The sequence below is a fragment of the Poecile atricapillus genome, chromosome 1, assembly GCF_030490865.1.
Source record: "Poecile atricapillus isolate bPoeAtr1 chromosome 1, bPoeAtr1.hap1, whole genome shotgun sequence".
Lineage (NCBI taxonomy): Eukaryota > Metazoa > Chordata > Aves > Passeriformes > Paridae > Poecile > Poecile atricapillus.
Window position 1 is genome coordinate 62739033 of NC_081249.1, and position 22017 is coordinate 62761049.

Sequence of the window (22017 nt, forward strand, 5' to 3'; positions counted from 1 at the left end):
GATAGTTTCACACGGAGGAAAATTCCCTGGTTTCACCTCTACAAATAAATCAGTGCTAAGGAACACAAAGTATTCTGCTTTCCTACTTGTTCCAGCCCAGCTGGCTTGGAGACTTGGAGACTCTGGGAATTAAACAGGAGAATCAAATCAGAGCAGGCCAGTCCATCTGCCTTTGTCTGCAACACTTTTTTTGACCCTTGGACATAATTTCAAATAGGCTAATTCTGTATAAAGACATCCCATTCTCCCCTATCTTTACAACACCCATACCATATGCCTGGAATCCTGCAATCCCCACGGGCTTCAGCAGTTGCTCCAAGATGAAAACAATTCAGACAGAGAAGAGCTGTTGAAAGGGTGAGGTAAAGATGGCCAGAAATTAAGGGATCCTCTCTGCTAGGCTGGATTTTATATTAGTTACTTAATACTGTGTGCATTGCAGCATAATATCCACGCACAGAGGAGGAGATAGATATAGATATATAGATATATATATCCAATTATAGCTAATTTTCTAGAAATCAGTGAAAGCCAGAGTTGATTTCCATGGTTCTCCAGGAGGGAATGGAGGCAGATAGGAGGGAACTCTGACAGATTTCCCTCACCACCTGACATACATTAAAATTGTAGGAGTACTTTCAAAACACTCCTTACTTGGATCCGCAATTGAATTTTGCCTTATAATGAAACACATATGGCCACTGAAGGAAAAGATAAGGCAGCATGAAGAGAAAGAGGCTAGACAGGAACAAAAAAACCTGCCAAGGATGCATTATATAAATAAAATTTGTATAATACCTATGCCATGATTTAGCCCCTGTTTCAAGGCAAAGTAAGGGAAAGATTATAAAATCACCAGTCCTGGGCTTGTAGTTATTTATTGCCTATATTAGGAGTTTTGGTAAAGCTAAAGGTTTTTAAACCTTTAGGCTTACACACAGTAACATCTACATTTTTAGTCGACTTCTTCTGTTTGCCTCAGCTCTTCAAAGTTCAAAAATAAATTTCATATTTTAAATTTCTAAAAATCCAGTCTGATCTTGATTCTGGGCTCCTGCCCAAACCTGACTTTAATGTTTCATAACAACATCATCACTGAAATTATATCTTGTTTGTTGAGAGGCAGAAGTAATAAACCTGTGTTTTCTACAGATGTGTGATGGATGTGTACAAGTCTCCCCTATACAGTCTTTGAAAACACAAAGGGAAGCTCAGCTGTGAAAAACTGGCATCAAAGTAGGCAGAAGGGTTGGTGAGGAGGACACAGGGAATCAGGACAAAGCAAAGTAACATTATCGCCTTCAGAAATCAGATTTTCAGTAGTTAATGATTTACTTTTTACCATTACATATGGATGAAAAAATTAACTTTGCATGTTATAGAGTAATGAAATTGCTTGTTCAAAGAAGAAACTTAAATACCAGCTGGGGCCACCAATATGACAAAATGGAAACAGAAAAGTTGATAAACTGGAAAAGTCAGTAGGAAGACATGAAGACAAAGCAGCACATACTCTTACTGTCCTCTTGTTCAGTGACATTTGGTTTCTAGTGTTTAGTTCAAAGAACATGTATAACAGCTTGTCTAAATGATTGGAAAGTTTTTGCAACTAAAAAAAAATATATTTTGCAATAAGAATTATGAGAATTGTTTGTAATAACAGCAATTCAACAACAGATTAGGTATTTCATCCAGTGCTTGCTTTTAAGGACTGTATGTACAATATGTTCATACAGAATTTTTTTTCTGGCAGAAGCAATACAGGCTGTCGTGTAACTAAAAAAATGCAGAAGTGTCCCTTCTGTGCTAACAGTATCTTCTCCTTTCCTCTTCTCCATTTTTCTTAAAGGGTTTTTTAAGGACTTGGGTTGTTGGGTTTTGAGTATTTTTGCAATTAGACATTTAACAGTAACCAGAGGAGCCACAGAGAAGACAAAGCATTAAAAAAACCTCCTGAACTTAAGACCCGAGCAAGAGTGAAAGAATTCCACTAAAAACATTTTCAAAAATTAATACAAAATAAATAAATCAGTCCTTGATCCTGGATTTACTGGTGGTAGGGGACAGAGTGGGAAAAATAAAACATAAATCACCCATTTTCCTCTCTTCCATTCATTTACAAAATGGGAAGAAAATAACTTCTACACATGACTCCCACAAAAGGTGGCTCTGAGAGCATCCGATCTCTTTGAGAAACCGATTTTTCACTTCAGCAGCTGCCTGTACATTGGGTACTGCTCCTATTCCAGACCTCAGTGGTGGAGGTTTGGCTCCTGGGAGCTGAGGATTTCCCACTGATGGTCAGACACTAGTGAGGAATCACCAGTGTCCAGGAGCTACAGAAATCACAGAACTCATAACAGCAGTCCCTGGGGGCCACTATCCCAGCTAGTCAGCAAACCACAAGAACGACAATGACCTGAGAGTGACAGAGTTTATTCCCATCCCTACCAGTCAACAGTAATTCTTCTTTTAGTTCAATTAAGTGAAGAACATCCAAATTACCTTGTGACTTGCTGTCTGTTTTTAACATGTTTTCCAATTCCTTTTCTCTCAACTAAGCCATTTTAATCCTTTCAGTCTTTGTAACATGAAATTCTCCATGCTTCCAATTATTTTTATTCTATGTCCCTGAACCCTTTCTAAGTTGGACACTCTTCAGAGACAGCAGATAGCTCTAGCTGCACTGTCCCAAAGATCATCCCTGCAGTTTTCAAGGTTGGTCCTAGACAGTATTCCCAGTACCATGTCCTATCTTGATTGGATACACATGGCAATATTTCTTTATTGTTTTTGTTTTAATTTAAAAAAAAACAAACAAAACCCCCCAGATTTACTGCCAGTGTTTGAGCATATCTTTCAGGACACCAACCAATCTAGAGCAGCAACTTTCCTCAGCCTGTGGAAAACAGTTTTGAATGCAATTAAATTATTTAGACTTTAGAAAAATATGGCGCTAGTCACTGACAACACCAAGACCAGGGAGATGAAAGAAGTTTATGACCTACCTCAAAATCTATCAGCTGCAGGTTGGCAATAAGCGTCACTAGAAGGCCACTGTTGTAGAGCTCTTGTGCCAGCTGGGCCACGATTTCTGTGGGTGGCTCTTTGTCTGTGGTTCCACATAGAATTTCCTTCATTGCTTGCAGAGATTTTGACACCTCCTCCGATGCCTTTTTGCCAGCAGATAATGGGTTTTGTTTTAAAAGAATGAAACAGGAAAAAAAAAGGGTGTTCTTTTAAAAGACATGCATTTCAAAACAAATGTAACTAAATGTACTTACAATGATCATTATCTATTGTAAAAGGATATCCTAATTTTAGATAATCATGGAGGCTGGAGCATCCATACTGTACCCTGCAGGCCTTACACGAGATAAATTCAATTTAAACATGGCATACCATCACTTACAGACCACAGGCATAAAATAGGACCAAGAGAGCAATTACCAACCAGTGCCAACAAGATCCTTTAACAGGTTTGGAGGCAGGCACAGCCCTGCAGAAGCAGCAACAATTTCACTGTTGCTCCCCCTGTCTTCCCCAGTGGGTTCCATGGCACATGTGGGGCAAGAGGTACCAGATAAAGGTCTCAAACCAGGTGGTTACTCTCACCAGAGGGGTGGCTGCTCCCATCCACTGCTTCCTGATGGGCTGTCCCAGCTCCCCTGCTGGAAGCCCAAATAAACCCTCACAGCCCTGTGGCACTGCTTAACCCAGCACGCAGCTGAACACCATACAGCCACTTGCTCGCTCCCCGCTCAGCAGGATGGAAGAAAGAACTGGGGGGAGGAAGTAAATTTTTTTGGGTTGAGATAAAGAGAGTTTAATAGGATAGAAAAAGAAGGAAAAAATAGTATCAATAATAACAATAACAAACAACAAGTGATGTACAATGCAATTGCTCACCACCCAATGTCCAGCCAGTTCCTAAGCAGCAGCCCTGGGCCAGCTTTCCCCCCAGCATTACATACCGAGCATAATGCCGTGTGATATGGAATATCCCTTTGGCCCACTGGGGTCAGCTGTCCCAGCTGTGACCCCTCACAGCTTCTTGTGCCTCCAGCCCACTCGCTGGTGGGGTGGGGTGAAGAGCAGAAAAGGCCTTGACTCAGTGTAAGCCCTGCTCAGTAACAACTAAAACATCAGAGTGTTATCAACTTTATTCCTATCCTAAATTCCAAACACAGCACTTTACCAGCTACTAGGAAAAAAATTAACTTTAACCCAGCCAAAGCTTGACAGCTTTGCATTGCCACCACCTATTTCTCTTCATCGGGTGTGATTTGAGCCAACATCTTCCACAAGGGATTTGCTCACTGAGGCAGGTACTTCAATCTCAGGTTGAGAAATTTAAATTAAACAACTTGCTTTAGTAAAGCTCCACAGCTGCCACCAAGTGAAGTAAAATAGATATTTCACCTCTTTTTCTCCCACCTAGAGTATACTAATCCTGTGCAATGTTTCAGGTACCTAATGTAGAGGATGAATCAGGAATTAATTTACGAAGTATCTTGACCAGAAAGATTACAACAAGGGAAGGAAAGAGACCTGCCTGTAAACAGGTAACAGCTTAGCATTCATGTAACATGTTTAAATCAGATGTAAGTCATAATACCCCACTTCCCAAGGAAAATGACTGCTGGCTGCAGCATGGGAGCTCTGGCTCACACTCTCCTCACAACTTCATTCCACTTGGAACAAAAAAAGACTCTCTGGAGGAAAGGAGTCATTTTTTGATGTGTGTGTGTGTGCTGAAAATCCCACTGTCTCCAGCCATGGGGCTACGGAGGCAATGGATTCTTCTGGGTCAGGTAATATTTGATACATGCATGACCTGCAGCAAGGTCAATTGAATTCTTTGGTAGGGAGTGGGAAGGAAGTAAGGAACAGGTTTGAAAGCAAAGCTGAGAATGACAAAAGCAAAGTCCCAGGCAGGATGCTGAAGACAGGACAGTGTTTTGCATCTCTGAAACACCTTAACTTGAAGTTAGCCTTTTGTTAGCATAGCAGGTGGAAAAAAAAAAAAAAAAAAAAATAAATCAAGACAAACACAGAAAACCCAAGAGTGATTTGTAAAAGCTAACTGGGAATTAATGGATGTTCAAAGCCAAGTCTATATATCTCTTACATATATTGAAAGGAAAAACATCATGCTTTCAAATACCACCCCATCAATCTGTATAACATAACCCCACAGTACTCTGAGGAGGCGTCTCTCACCTGCTGCTGATATCCCAACATTTTCAACCACAGATTTTATTCACATTAGTGAATAAAAATTATAGAAAAAATGAGAGGTCCCAAAAGAAACCAAAACCAACCACAGTAAAAAGCCAGTTTTACATTGTAGCTACCTGGAAGATTTAAGCACTGGTTTTGCACAGCATAAAGAGCTGGTGTCCTCCAACCTCTTTGTACCTACTCACAGTTTTCTGCTGGTTGAGATAGGTCAGCATGAGCAGCGTCTAAATGAGCATGGCTATGTGATAAATTCTAACAGCAGAAGTCTTGATGTTCTTTACCATCACTCAGCAAAAGAGACTATTTTTACCTCAAATGTTAGTGGTGTGTCACTTGAGATGTCCCACAGAGTACAGATGGGATTAACAACAGGGGCTCTATCTTAGAAACTAAAGCTCTAAATCTTTATAAGAGCTAGGGAAATATTTTCATTTCAAAGGAAAAGCCCATACATTTTTTCGCTTTCCGCCCTTTCTGCTGGGCTGGGTGTGAATATCTCTGGCATTCTGTAATTAAAAAAAAACATTAATAACTTTGCTTTCTAGTATAAGTAGTCTTTTCTGATATGTAGAAAAAAGGTCTGCAGGAGTCAGCTTTAGGCTTAATTCTCAAAAAGGAGGCCAAAAAGTGCTGTGTGAGAAAATGAAACACAGAACACTGGTTCTGGTGGGCAGGAATGGCCACCACAGCTGCATTTCTCTAATCACTTGCCATCCCATCCACTCGTCTCCTCAGCTTTTCCACATGCAGTTTACATTTCATGTGTCACTTTCTCCCCCTTCACAGCCTCTCCACAGCCTGTGTTTTGATGTGCAACTCAGCACCAAAAGTTACTCACAGTCGAATCTAAGGACCACTCCTCAGTGGATATCCCTCATAATATAGCTGGAGGAAATCCATAATCCCAAACACAGATTCTTAAATTAACAGCCTCCATTTTGACATTACCACTTAATCTCACAGCAATTTTAGAATAATACCTTAAGTACATAAGCGCTGTTTCTGGGATGGAAACTTTCTTAAGACTCAGAGAAAAAAAGACATTCCAAGACCCAACATCTGTCCAAAACAAACAACAAAGCACATTTATTCACTCAAATACATGGAAAATACAAGACGACAAAAACATATCTGTACAAGAAGTCAGACCAGTCCTGACCCTCTTTAGGAAAAATTGCAAAAACTAACAAAAAGTCTCAGCAAGACATCCTCCCCTCAGTGATGTCACAAACAGAATTTCAGTGACAAAAAAATAAAAAGGATTTGCTAGAAATCCCTAAGTGATTGGAAGTCCCATGACTTCCATGCTACTTTTTGTTTTCCATCAGTGGGAAGAGCAACAATAGCAAAGTGCTGCAACCACCACTCCTACAGAAGTTACAATGTAAAAAATAAAAAAAAAAAAAAAAACAGTTTCATGAAATATCGAAGCATTTCAGTCATTTGCCTCACTCTTGCAATTAAGTACAAGCTTATTTCCAGCAGATATTCCTTTTATCCTCTAGGTACAAGTCCTTTCCACAATGACTGAATTTATGCCGTTATATTTAGAGAGGCTGTTGTGAATAGATGGAAAAAAGAAGGAAAGGAGAAAACTAAACATAATCCTAAACAGAACAGCTTATACACATACATACTAATGTCAAAAGTGGGATATGCTGAACTTTGGACAGTCAGAAGTTGCAGGTAGAGACAAAAAACGAGGATGAAATGCAAGCTGATTCCCAGCATACACACGATTTTAGTGTTTGCACTGCTGTCCCTACACAGACATCAGGATCTCAACCTCCTAGGCCAAGTTTCTGGTCTTTCCAACAAGATCTGACTCTGCCTCCACACACCACAGTTTAAACTAACCACCAACCCACGAGAGGTTTTTGTGGGTCCATCTTGAAAGACAGGATTTTGTGTAAATGTTGAACTCTAACAATCCTTGGATTCCTCTGCCAACCCTACTGGACTAGATGATCTACAACAGCCTTGGAGATAGAAAACAGACAGTATAGATAAACCTGCATAACTTCTCTATGTTAAATTATAAACATGTTCAACATCCCCTCCTCATAAAGCTGTTTTTTTGTCAGCATTTATGTGTCTTTTTAAACCTACCAACAGCTTCAACCAGAGCTGGAAATTTTATAAGTTGAAGATTGTTGTCTCAGTTTATTTTCCTCACAGATCAAAGTTTTGTCACTGTTGACTTAATGGGAACATAACACAAAGAAAGGAGCTTACAGAGAAATGATTCCCTGAAATTCTATATTATAAAGTCTTCCCTGAAAGACTGATTGATTTTCACATGTGGGATAGGCTGTGGAGTGCCATAAGAATATGGCAAATAGGAGCATACAGCTTCTGTTTGTGTACCTAGCACATTTCCAGATAGAAAATCTCTCTATAAACTGTTTCCCTCTTGCACAGCAGCAGGCAGTAACACACAGAGATGCCTCCCAGTGCGATGTTAAATACTTCAATGTGTGATTCAGTGATCTGCCAGTACTCCATGCTATATATTGCAACTAAAAGCATAAAGCTCCTTGATTCAGTGCTATCTGGTTCAAAAATATTCTTACTGTGTGATTCAAACCACTTTTTCTCCTATAAAACAGTGCCAATGCAGCTCTCTCTACATGCAACTGTAAGGATTCCCAAGAAAAGCCACTAGCAGAATCTGAATCCAACAACCACATAACATCAGGATCACCTCAACTGGCTTATTCTTGATGCAATTTCATGTTAAATGGATCTACAGGGCCAAACTGTGGATATTTTAGATCAGGAGGCATGATGTCTGTCATTTAGCAAAACATTATGGACTACTACTCAAGTAAGCTGGCAAAGACGATTTGGGCAAGCAAGCACAACAGGGAAACACCTTTTAAAAGGATGCATGATCAAATGGAGAAGACAGCTGTGCCCTACCTGGACATAAATTCTTTTACCACTGTTTATCCTGTACTTAAGACAGAACTAAAGGTTCTAAAGGTTCTTAAAACATAAAAGCAGAAGAGACAGGTTTAAACCCTTGGCACCAGAACCTGAGAGTATCTGGAGTTTCTCCCACCTCTAGAGCAATAACAGGCCTTAGCAGAACAGGGAAGCTGAAACATGAAACGCTCCACAAAACCCCAGGACACACAGAGCTAGGGGGAAGGGGTGCCAAACCCTTCTTATCTCCTTCCCTCGGTTTCAGTGTGCAGCAATGAAATGGAAAGCGGTTTTGCAACTGGCTCTGGCAGCTGCAGAATCGCATCCATGGTGTTCATGTTCCCAGCAGTCACGTAACTGTTCTTCCATGCAAATGCACACAGAGCCCTCTGCATGCACCTCATCTCCCACACCAGTCCCTAGAGCTTTACTGATGCAGCAGCCAGCAAGGTGAACTGTAGCCAGGAATGGCTTCCTTGTTGCTATGAAAAAAAGCAGGATTTATTGATACAAGTATTTGTTCCAGATATCTTGAAGTCTTTTAATTGTAGCCCTAATAAATTGCTGCTCTTCTGACCCTTCTGAACAGCACCAAATTTGTTACAGCATGTGGAAATGAAAGAGAGGACAGATTACAGTGACCTACCTGAACCAGCAGTCTTGTTAGAGAGATTTAAGTGAAAGGGGCAGAAGTGCAACACTTCAGGTTATTTTACATCTCACTTCACTATGCTTCTGAACACTGACTAAAGGCACTGCAGCCTGCAGTTCTGCCTGACAGGAAAGCACTCAGCACAGCACTCTGAACCTGCTCTAACGCATTTGGGTTCATTTTCCACAATAAACCCTTGTCTTGGATCAGCTGTACCAGAAACTGCAAATCTTTCAGCCCATCTAGACCACATATAAAGATTAGACCAAGTTTCAACCAACCTCAGATCCGTTTGCTGCACTAAATTAAAAGCCTGTGACACTTGGAAGGCTTTTGCTGCAGGGCAGGTTCAGAAAATGTTACCAAACCTGTAGGCACCACAGATGGCACTGAGTCAGGCTGCCACACCCAAAGGTGTTTGGTTAGCAGCAAGAGGGTGATGGGTTCAAGGACGTCCTTCAGTGACAAGCTGGATGCCACCCGCACTGCTTTGTGCTGACTGGGCTCAGCAGCTGAACACAAGGCTTTGAGAAGTCAGCATGACACACCTTTTTCTTGTGAGGTTGGTCAGGCACCCTTTCTATCAATGTTCCTTTACAATCTCCATCAACAAAAGACACGGTGACGCATCAGTAGTAAATGAAGCACTGTGACCAGAGTGTCACATGCTGTCTGCTCTTCCTCAGGTTCAACAGATATGACCCCTTGGTATCATGGCTTCTCTTCATCTCTATTTACATGCATCCTCCAAATGCTGTAGGAGTTTGTGCCAGAAAGAAGGAAGAGAGCCTAAGCTCTGAAGGCTTCCTTTCCTAGGTATTTAAGTACTTTCCTGCTTTTCTAGGTAGCTTCAGAGTGGACAATTGTCATTAAATTCAAGGACTGATTGGTTCTACATGATTGAGATTAAATTATAATGACATTGATACAATACTGTAAAAAAACTTAATTAATTGTTCTTCACCACATCAAAGCCCAAACACAATATCAGCAATTGTATGTGCTGCAAGAACACCTTATTTTATTTCAGACATTGGAAGAGAGGAGGATTGTTGATAAATGTGGTTTTAGGCCACTTTTTCAGCTATGTCTTACCCTACTTAATCTCCCAAATATAGCATTAAATTTGCCAGTGCTACAATCCCCTCTTTAAAATAAATACTATTCTTAAAAATTTGTAAAAAGAAGGTATTAGAAAGAGCTCTTCAGAGGAAAAGGAGCCAGATGTGCCGGCACTTCTCAACCTATGATCTGTGAACCATCAAAATGTAGCTGAGAAAATGGCAAAGCTTTAAGCACACATATATCCATGCAGGCAAACAAACAAGAAAACCCACACATAAAAGTAAGAACCAAGTGTCAAACTTGGCCTATTTTTCAGTTGGGAGTGTTTAAAAAGCATTAAAAAGCACTATGGCAACACTACATACATTAATAGTTAAAAAAAAAACTAGACACGTGGAGAAAGTGGGTCAAATTCAATCCTTATCTAAGAAGACAGATGCTAGTGCAGTCAATAGAGTTTAGTTAAAGCGTGAATGGGTACTGCTCCATGAATAAAAAGCATAATGAAGAAAGAGTGCAAATCTCTGTATATTATGTGTGCATATGGAAATGCCTCAGAAAAGATGTATAACTTCCTTTACATTTACAACTGGCTTCTCTGCATCCTGTCTATCAAGTTATATCCTCCACCCTTTTCCCATTACCTGAGAAGTCTTAACTGCCCTGCTGTAAAGTTCCCTCTACCTGTGCACTGCATAGCTTGTCAGGAATGATCCTTTCTGCATTATTTAGAAATATCCCCTCCAAGACACAGCTGGTTCCTGCTGAAAGTTGCGCGAAGTTTTGTTACTATCTGATCTTGTGTCCTCCTGGCTCCTCCACAGCATCTTCACCTCAAACTCACGATTTCTCAGCTGGGAAAGGAAAGGAGATTCTCTGCCAGCCCTGTAGTTCATTCAGGCTTTGCCCCACTTCTCTGACAATTCTGGCTGTATTAGCAGCTTTTAGCTATCTCAATCCACATACCACATTGGCTGTACTACAATAACAGCTTAATTGTCACCAGATACATCTTGTTTAAGCATCTGAAGCAAGACAGATTTGGAAACTACTTTGCATGCAAAATCAGGGATGCTCTGGAGCTGTACCCTGGAAGTGCTGGGAACCTTGGTTTTATGGTGAGGCATAACAGCAGTCTTCTAGTTCTTACAGCAGACTAGGAGCTAGAAATCTGAAAAATTGGACAGCCCCGAGTTGCAAACTTCTCAGGTCACAGGGCCACAGGGTCCAAACCTAGCTCTGAGACAGCCAGGGTCTCTGGCTCTTGCAGTAGCTAAACCTCTAAGCCCTTGCATGAAAGTTTGATAAATATCCTCTCCCTCCAGAAATCAAATTGGAGGTAAAGTTAAAAACCTTGCTAGGTCTTCAAGAGCACAGTGTACAGCACTGTGCTTCGTTTCTCTTTGCTTTTGTTTTCAGTTAAATTTCTCTAATCATGCTCATGGAAAGACGTTACTCATTAACATTACTGAGTATCTTTTGAAAATCTGTGGGCCACTGAAAGGTTTCCTATTGTCTTTTCTTCTCCAATTCAAACAGCAAACAACATTTAGAAATGGCATTACTAAGTTCACAAACTTGATAGCAACAGGTGTGATTGCACTGATTGGTTTTGCAAGAGCTATTTTTCCTGACATTTTAAAAAGTTTATTATCATCTCAGTAGTAAAAATAGTCCTTATGATTTAATTCCATAAACTCAGGAGAATAAATTTAGCTATTTTCTTTAACAGGTATTATTTCAGGACAGCTCAGTGGAACACTTTAGATGAAATGCAGAACTACCAAGGAGTCTCAAACCCTTCCTTCTGCAAGGAAAAGGGACCTATGTGCTTCCTTGACATCACAGCACAAAGCCCTGAGTCAACAGGCCACGTAAGCTTAAACAAGTCCAAACAAAAGGCTTTCCTCACCTTCAGCCTTGCTGTTGAAGGGACAGCCTTGTCCCCCTCTCTCCTCTCCCCCGATCACCCACATTCACCCCAGGAACAGCCTCTACCCTATTGCAATGAAGTACATAAAAACTAAGTGAAAACCAGCCTTTTCCTGTAAAATAAGCACCATTAAGTTCATGAGCTGTTTCCATTCTAATACTCCAGGGAAATTTTCTGTATCTTTCACTCTGTGGGGAAAACACACACCAGCTGTTCTGACTTTTATGAAAAATTTACATTGAACACTCAATTTTCTAAGAAGTCTGAATTTCTCCTTGTCACTGACACCCAAATATACAAATCAGCTCAAAACCAAAAATTCTCAAAACCACAACCCAGAAGAGTCACTCTGCAAAACAAATCAAAAAGAAACCCAAGCATGGAACTTCTGCTTTGAATGTCTTCTTTAATCAGGCTCCAAAGGATGAATTCAGCAGGGGAGAACAAATTCTGTTGATTTATTTAGTTATTTATTTTATGTTTTAGTTCAGAGTCAAACTCTCTCAGGTTACTGAAGGCATTTCAGAATGAAACATCAAATATCAGAGACCGCCCAGAAATCTATGTGACTTAAGTAATTAAAACACTCTGAGTTACTTGCTTTGAAGCAAAAAGTTTCAAGAGGATTTCACTAAAGGTACAAAGGGCTCCATGCCTCCATTTGGGTTGGGTTTGTTTTCATACAACTTCCTGCATAAGGTGGGGGAGGCACAACATGCATGCATGCAAACGTCAGCTCCATGAAAAGTGTCCCTTATCAGCTATTTCTGCTTCCACTGACAGTCACTTTTAACTTAAAATTAGTCTGTTGTTAACTAAAACCATACACTTCTACTACAGCAATAGTGTAGGGGAAAAAAAAAGTTTTATGCAAGCACAAATTCCTATCTGGGATCATTTTGTGTGTTGGGGTGTACCTTATCAAGTGGTCACTGGGAAAGCAGCAAAAGTGACTTGATTCTGTGTCATAGAACTAGAAGAGAGCAGTAATATTAGCAAAAGCCTAGCACTATAAATAGAAAATTCAGCTCTTTTAGGAAGTAGTAGCACCCAGAACATTATAAAGGAGGGAGAGAGATCTCTTTTATACACATCTGGACACATACAGCTTTCCTGGTTTCTGCAAACAGTGTTCAGTGGAGGTAGAGTTTTTCTCTGTGGGTACCTACACATTAATTGGCAACCTCATTTGTTATCCTGCTAAAACCATTAACAGTACAATAGTTTTCACACAGCCTTCCAAGCTGTTTTGCTAGATCCATTACTGTTTGAATTAGTGGGAGATCACCCTTAGTTTTGATCGAGGCTCCTGGATCTCAGCATTTTCTGTCTGACCCTCAGATTTTATGTACTTTACGCAAAAGCCCCCTGATTTCAGCAGAACCATTCAAACACACAGCTACATCCACAGGCAAGCACTTGCAGAATCAGGGCAGTAACCAAACACAATATTATTCCCTTTATTCTGCTGTTCTCCCAGCATAAAAACCTTATATGTCCTCTACAGCATTACCTCATACCTTGTCTGTCTTTTTTTCTTGTTTTTCCAATATGGCCATGTTTTCTTTCAGAACTTTCACAATCTCAGCAGGATTTTTGTGCGATTTACTAAACAAAGGCATGGTCTTCCTTCACCTGGATTTCTTCCTTCAGGATACGAGAGGACTGCCTTAAATCAAACAACAAACAAAAGCAGCTTTTAAGGTTTATACAAAAACGCAGTAAAAACACACAAAGACACTATGAACAAGAAAAGGTTACGCTTCAGGCACTACATTTTGCTTCAGACACCCAGTGGAGCAGTAAAATTTCTCATGTGTAGTTCTTGCCAATTCATCAAAGATTCGCAAGCCACCATTAGAACACGAAAAGCAACTACTCAGCACCTGCACAGGAGCTGGAGGCTTCCTGCAGGAAGCTCTGACCTACAGGTCAGCACTCCAGCCAGTCCATGCAGGTCCAATGCAATTTGGACACTGCACATCTGGCAGGCTCCACTAGATTTCACACATGGGTTTCTGTCAGACTTCACCAGCTCCATCACAGTACAGAAAACCAACTGTAGATGCCAGCACACCAAAAGCACCCTTTGTTTAAAGCATTGCAAATTGGAGTCCCAGCTTCTCTGCCATCTCTCCTTCAGTTGCTTTGCTCTGTCAGCCTAGGGGACCTTGAGAAGAAGCAGTTTAAGCTATCCCCTAAGTCTGACAGACTTCAAGAATCTATGGGTCAGATCTCACTTGTGTAGAATGTTGCCTGAGTTAAATAAGGAGCAGAGGATCAGGCCCAAATATAAACACAAATGTATTAATGACATTTAAATGACAGACTGAGAATTTTAATTAAAATTGATTGTTTGTTTAATTTAAAACATTCTTCTTCTGTATGGTTAGAAAGGCAAATACCACATCACTGAATTTATATATGAAAGAAACCAAGCAGCTCAATTGCTGATCTTACAAAGCCTTAGGCTGTGAATTCTTATGGGTTTTGCTGAGGGTCCTATACAAAGGTCTATTGAAGTCAGTGACTGACTACAGATGGGAATATGTTCTGGTTAGAAACTCAGCACTGTTCTGGACCACATTCCAGATGGTGCAATAAAAAAGAGGTAAAAGGGGAAAAAAAAGGATCAAAAGCAAAAAATAATCTCAAACTTCCATCTCCTTCCACAACAAAAGAAAAACATCACAATTCCTCCACACACACATTTGTAAAATTAGTTGTGAAAACATAAATACACACAAAAACCACTTCAGTCCCATTACTCTCCAACATTTGCAATTTATAAAAAAGCTTTATACAAGAGGTATCAAATAAGAGAACTAAACAAGCTCAATACACACAGCATAAAGAAGAAAACACAGTGGTCCCAAAGAACCAACTCTTCTCATGCTTCATTGTTACTATGGGCACACTACAGAGTCCATGAGGAAATACAATCCCATTTGAGCCACACATCCATATGTTACTAATCCCCAAATAACCTATGGAATTAATACCCAGATTAGGCATACATTCTATTGCAAATATAAATAGTAACCATATAAATTAGACAAGCACAAAATTCAAACTTTAAAAGCAAAGTCTACACAGGCTTTGTCACAATATCTTACTAAAAAACATTTCAAAACACTTTTGCAGATTGTCTTTATAGGAAGAGTTTCTATGACATACAGGAAATATTTTTAAATGTCTTATTTAAACCAAAAGTTCTTTTATAGTGTCCAAAGCAGGTAAATTTGTATATAGCTTCTCATTTGTTGCGAGGTCAGTTTTACAGGGATATTTTCACATTCAGTGTCTGAAATCTCACCACTTTCGAGTTCCCACTCCCAAGTTCCTCACAGTCCTGTTCAAATTCATTTTTATTTCTCCTGTTTTGGCTACACGGCCTTCACTCCTCAGCTGAGCTCCCAGCTGCAGAGTCCTGCTCCATGCAGCTCAGAGGTGCAAGTTTTGGCAGCACCAGTCACCAGAGCAGAGTCCCACCTCAGCCTGACAAGGTACAAGTTTGAAGCCTGGGTGTACTAACAGCTCCCCTTTTGGAGCACACTCAGCTACACACAAGACTGCGATGCCAGTATTACACAATAAAGTTGTTTAGGTGCTGCTAGCGAGCGCCAAGCGCTCTGTAATCCCGCATGTGATGCAAACAGAAGATTAATAATTCACAATACACTTTGAGAAGGACCTGATTCTGCATGTTTTTATTATCCTGAAGGCATGGCATGAGGATGTGATGATGCAAGAGAGAGAACATCTGAAATCAGGAGCTTAACAGGCAAGCTGTGTTTCAGAAAATAATTATTTTCATCCAGGGTGGGGTAGGTATACTCTGATTGCTAAAGCCACCCCTTCATCTTTTCTTCTCAAAAGTCTTCACACAAAGAAAAGCACAGGGGGGGATAAATTGATTTTTCAAATTAAGTAGTCATAAACGGGATGCTCTGAGATTTTTAAAAATGAAGTTCACATTTCTAACCGAAATGCTGACAATAAACTATTATTTCCTCTCTAAAAGTAACTTACATGGCTGTCTAGAGTAGTGTATTTAAAATAATCACTAATTTTGCCATAGAACCAGCACTTTTCCACTGCATAATTCCAGTATCACCAGCAAGTCACCACAGCACTGCTCAGTGATAAAACACCATTTTTTTCCACTACATACCCTACCAGTATTTTAATCACAACAGCAAAAACACCAATAATAGGGCAGGAAAGGACTCAAGAAACTGTTTAATTCATTGTTCTGTTGAACAGAGCCAAGTCTCTGCATTACTTCTTTAGATACAAAGTCCTATATACAAAGCAAAGCCTCTGCTATATGTAAATGGAGGGGGGGCAGAGAGAAAAGCAGGAAGAGCCACAGATGTCCATGAAATAACATTTTTGGATTTATCCCTTCTCAAGATACAGTTTTTAACCTGGCAAAAGATGATCCATCACTTCAGAAAATACATACTGGCAGCTGCAGAACCTTTTGGTTCCCCATGCAGGAATCTTCAAGGGGGACACGTGCTGTTCATAGCTACAGGTAGAAGCACAAGGGGGTGAAGTCACTCTGTGAGATTTGGGAGTCATATTCCTTAGTCTTATGGCTGGCTATCCCATAAGACAAGTGGCAAAACAAGGACTCCTACAGTTTTTGCTTCACATTTCTGGAGTTTTCAGAATCGAAGAAAGCACAAGCTCTTACTAAAGAAGCTTTTATCACAGCTGGGCATTTCTGTCCTGTCCTCCTCTTTGTATCAGCTCTCTGCTCTCTAAGCTTTTTCTTGGAAGGCCTTCTGTTCAGTAGAGGCACTAATTTGGCTTAGAGGTCCTATTTTTTACATCACTTATTTTCAGTATGTTTTTTGGAACTTGTTTTTTTTCCTGGCAACTAGTCCTTTGTCAAGGTTGCTTGAAATTTCACAGTAAGTTCAAAAGTTACCCTGAGAATTAGGATGAGAAATGAACAGTGTGACCACATAAGCTTCATCTTCTCAAGAAACCAGTCTAAAAATAACTGAAAAACAAAGATGAATGACAACTGATAAGAATGCAACACCGGCTCACCAAAGGTAGCTCATACTACAATCCCTTATAAATATATTTTAAACAGAGAAAACACGGTAGAATCCATGTATCTAACATGGAAATGCACTGATTTGAATATAGCACCAAAAAAATAGTTGAAGAAGAAAATTATTGTATCATCTGACTGAGAAGGGAAGAGCAATCTGTGGATGGGATCATATTTAGAGAGGCATAGGAATTAAGAGCCTATCCAAAAATTGTGGTGACTGAAAATATAATGATATTATCAACACATAACAGGACTGGAATATCATTACCTGGGAAACTGGATGGAGTCAAGAACCAAGGTAATAAAAACGGGATAAAAGTTAAGAGAAGGAAGTATCGGATAATGCTGAATGGTGGACAAGACACAACTTGTAGATGTTCCAGATCCCCAGAAACATTCAAGATCAGATCGGACAGGACTGCGTAACCTGCTCTAGCTGATGACATCCATGATAGGGGGAATTGAACTAGATGACCCTTAAAGGTTCCTTCCAACCCAAATCATTCTGTGAATATCTGCTTCAAGCTGAGGGCTTACCATCAGCAATGATAAAAACAAGCAGCTGATGACATATACAAACACACAAGTGCTTTACAGATGTGAAAAAGACAGACGCAAATCTGTGATGAATCACAAAAATAATGGTCAGTAGAAATCCAAAGGAATTTATGCCTTTCTACAAAGGTTGATACTTCATACTAAAGACCTTCATACTAAAGACCTTCATACTAAACACTGCACACAGCCCTGAACACCCAAAGTCAAGCAACATCAACAGAGGTTAGAGTGGGTGGAGAGAAGCACACTGGATGGCCAGAAAAATGGGAAGAACAGCATATCTTGGAGGCTACAAGTGCCCACCTTCATAGTTTAGAATAAAAATACAGGAAAGCTGAAAAAAGGTTATTTCGGTTTAAACAACAATAACACTTTATTTATGCAGAAGCAAATGGCTATAAACTGCTGATGAATAAACTTCAGCTGGAAATGTAAAGGTTTCCACCCTTTGGAGCTTTGAGGTTTTGAAATGACCTACTCTACCAGGCATACTACAGAGCATCTGTTCATAATTTTTTGACACTGCTGTCTGGCAGCAAGGGACAGAATGAATTAACTGAATGAACCCCTTTCTTTCCCACTTTCTAGGAAAACTTTTTCCATCTAATGGTTATTCAACATATGTTTTCATAACATCAGAAATGGATTATGGACACTCCTGAATTCATAATGGAGAACCAGCCAACTTGTGAAACAAACATTTAATTTTGATGATGTTATTTCACGGGTGCTTTTGAGAGGAGCTTATGAGACCAAGGAAAGAAACAGCTGTATCTTACTAGACTAACTCTCCTGGTCTCAGAGGTTGTCTCTCCCAGTCATGAGGAAAATGCCTCGGCAGTGCTGTAGGAGGAAATGAAGTTTCCTAAGCCTGGTGTTTCCATCAGCATGAACATGACATTTCAGACACCAGAGCTGGAGTCCAGCACATTTTAGAAACTCTACTTTCACAAAAATACTTTAATGTAATATCATTCCATCTTTGGGAGAAAAAAATGGCACAGACTTTACATTAGATAAACCATAGAAACACCAAAAGGAAACATTAAAGAACCACTTTCTAAACGTCAGTCTGTTTCTGTTCAAGTCAGGAAAAAAGAAAAAAAGAACCCACAGGGACTAAAGCAGTGAATTGAATCCAGAGCTGGATGTGGTTTACAAGACATGAGTTTTAGGGTATTCAGTAGCGTGTCAAAGTTAACATCCTTTCATATTCAGGGCACCCAGTCTCTCAGAGGTTTCCAAACCTACACACACTTAACAAAGGTGAAAAACACAGTTTCAAAAAACCTATCTACCTACTTTTATTCTATCTCCTCTGCAAAGGGGAAAGGTGAAACACAGAGAAATTACAAGACTTACCCAAGGCCACATAAAAAAAAATCAGTGGCTGTGTCAGGAATGCAACCTAGATCATCAGAAAACAAAGCCAACACTTTATTAGGCTTCAAAATATCTCTTCTGCCAGTTTATCTGATCATAAGGAGAATGTACAAAAAAAAACTTGCACAGCTATTAAGTACAGAAAGAGATCTAGTTCTGACTGTAGGCGCTCTCCACAATTTCTTTGCTTTTAAGTCATACACTTCCTCAAAATACTATAGTGCATCTGAACTCGTAAGCACAATGAAAGAAAAATGCACACAGCAACACCACTCTGCTCAGCAGCCCCTCCCACTATGAAGTGACTCATTAAAGCAGCTCAGTAACAAAGGCTTCTTCCTGCCCACGAGAGCAAGAATGGAAGAGAGCACATGAACCCATCCATGCACTCTTTGCAGATGCTCTTCTGGGAAAAAAATCTGGTCTTCAAAAATAAATGAGCAAAAGTTATTCCTCCTCATGGAGTATCAGACATTTGTCTTACCTCAGCTCCCAACCTCCAAGCTATTGATCAGAATCAAAACATTTTAATAACTCATATTGTGTGAGAGTTTTTGGAATGGAAAAAAATACTTTAGTTTCCCTTTCACCGCAGTGTGCCTATGACCCATATATTTGGGTCCTGACTTAGCACACTTTCTATAACATTTTGTCTAATTCAGTCTCTACATACATACATACATACAATTCAGTGGAAGAGGTTCTCATTTCTCCCTCCTGCCATATTTGGGAAAATTGCTGCAATGACAGAGCATTGTACTCAAACCAGGAGATGGAAGCCCCCATGTGTGATGAGCACCCAGAGAAGCCCAGTTTGTCCTTTTGCTCTCCCCAGTGTGAAAAATGAGATTCACTTAATAAATTATATTAAAAAAAAATTAATATAAACAAAAAGACAATTAGGAGACAAAGGAAATAAAGCAAAGTGTTAAAACAGCCGGGTGCCCTGGCACCTTGCCAGGAACACACCTGGTATCTTGGGAACACCCTTTTTATCCCATCCTGCTGTGAGGGTTTAATGCATATCCAAACTTTTTCAAGAAGTATTTAGCATGTCCCCATCCTGGTTCTGTCTATTTAGAACATGCTCTGTATGGTTTTTATTTTTGCTGATCATCATTATTTTTTAGTTTGGTTTCCTTTCTCCTGCAAATGGTCAATACTGATAACAGTCTGAGCCCCTTCCCTCTGCTACCAGTGACAGCTGGGCTTCATGTCCGTCCTTCCACTGCCAACGGCCTGGTCCTGGCTGCTGATAACAGCCTGGTCTCCATTGTTCTTCCGCTGGTAACAGCTTGGGCCCCACTGTCTTTGCCCTCTGGGGTTTCCTTGCTTTGTACTAGAAATTCCTTTAAGCTTAAAACTTGTTAGCAAGACAAAAAGTACATACATTGCCAAAAAGTATTTAACATATAATATTCATTTTAACACTTGTGAAAGCCAATATCACAATACAGAATTATAACACTAGTGCAGTCCCCTCACACAACCCACATTTTATTTGATGCGCAGAAGGAATCAAGGCTATGGAACAAGCAGCTTCTCTGCAAATTCTCAATGAGTTGCAGATTTTGGAAGGCACACTGCAAGTGAGACAAAAGATAAACAGAGGAGGGGACAATTTTATGGTTAGGGTGAATGAATGCCATCTCTGCTTGGAGATTTAATTTTTCCAAAAACTCAAGAATTTACTCAATGTAAGCTTTGACCTTGGCTACTCATTGCATTACCTGAAATGAAGATGGATATTAGCTGAAAATTCACCTGAACACACAAAACATCACAGTAATGCCTACCATCAGCACAAATGCCACTTTTTTTAGCAGATGTCAAGTATCCAGAAGATCGGACATAGAAAAGAAGTAGGCAGCTCTGCCCTTAATCTGATCACCTCTACAGAATGAGAATAATAATATCACACAATTGTTCAATACCGTTGTGAAACTGAAGTCACTCATGGGGATGCTCTGCTCAAGTGCTGTGGTGTAGCTCTATGGAAGCACTTAAAGAAATTATTAACTCTTTTTAACTGAGTGCTTGAATGCCACTTTAGTAAAAAACAAATAAAACCCACATGTATAGTCTTTATACATGTCTATAGTCTTTATAGCAAACACAGGGGATAAAATGAAACACTGAAAAGCAGCCTGGTCACTGAGGCAATCTATTTTGATAGATGTTTCGCTCTTTGATGGTGACACCCTGCTCCGCATGTATTCACATCCCTACAGCCTCTGTGGGAGCCATTCAGCTGTTGCAGGGCCACATGGTGAGCCAGGTCAGGGAAGTGACCCAGGTTAACAAAAAATAGCCTGCTGAGGCAAAAAAAGGTCAAACAGGTTTCCAGTGGAGTTCTGCCTAGATACAGTCTAGAGCTGTACCAGCACAAGAAGAGAAGAAGGGGACAGAAGGAGGGTACAGAGACAGGGCTGCTGGAGCAGATGCTACAGCACAGATATTCACCAGCCAAACCCAGAATGAGGCAGTGATGACCATAAATGGGGTATAAATGTATGGTAATACAAACAAAATACTAATAACAGAATAGTTTGGGTCAGAAGGAACCATAAAGATCATATGGTTCCAAGCCCCCTGCCATGGGCAGCGACACCTTTCACTAGACCAGGTTGCACAGAGCCCCATCGAACCTGGCCTTGAACACTTCCAGGGATGGGGCATTCACAACTTCTCTGGGCAACCTGTGCCAGTCTCACCACCCTCACCATAAAAAAATTCTTTTTAATATCAAATCTAAATCTATCATGACTAGGGTACAGAGAACAGAACGGAAGTTATGTACATTTTAGGTGTTTGACTTCACTACCTTGTGTCCTTCTACTGAAAGTCCTGTGTTTTCATATCTACTACTACTACTATTATTATTATTATTATTATTATTATTACTATTACTATTATTACTATTTTACAGAATTTTCACACTGCAATGCCAGGTAACATTCAGATTCTCACCCATGCAGAAACGGAATCCTGTGGCACCATACTCACACCAGCATCATTTATCTGTATCACAGGATCACATGGGCTCTCCCAGTCATGCTAATGAACAAGCTAGAAGTGGTAGGTTATTACTTCATGTTCAATAAAACTAGAAATATACTACACCAGAGGTTTTACAGCCACCAAATTTGCAGGATATTCAATAATTCAATAGCCAAGAAT

At 40.0% G+C, this 22017-nt stretch overlaps 1 protein-coding gene across 7 annotated transcripts in view; it reads right to left on the reverse strand.

Moving 5' to 3' along the window:
• Positions 1-22017, reverse strand: part of CAB39L (calcium binding protein 39 like) — a 61516-nt gene that overhangs the window by 20563 nt on the left and 18936 nt on the right. For 6 of the 7 annotated variants that reach the window (XM_058849758.1, XM_058849742.1, XM_058849751.1 and 3 more), the window contains 2 exons: positions 13343-13491; positions 3009-3173 (listed from right to left, as the gene is read on the reverse strand). In XM_058849758.1, coding sequence (XP_058705741.1) covers positions 3009-3173; positions 13343-13444 — 267 coding nt within the window. In that variant the 5' untranslated portion in view covers positions 13445-13491. The remainder of the gene's footprint in view (positions 1-3008; positions 3174-13342; positions 13492-22017) is intronic. The other variant, XM_058849787.1, reaches the window with a different exon arrangement.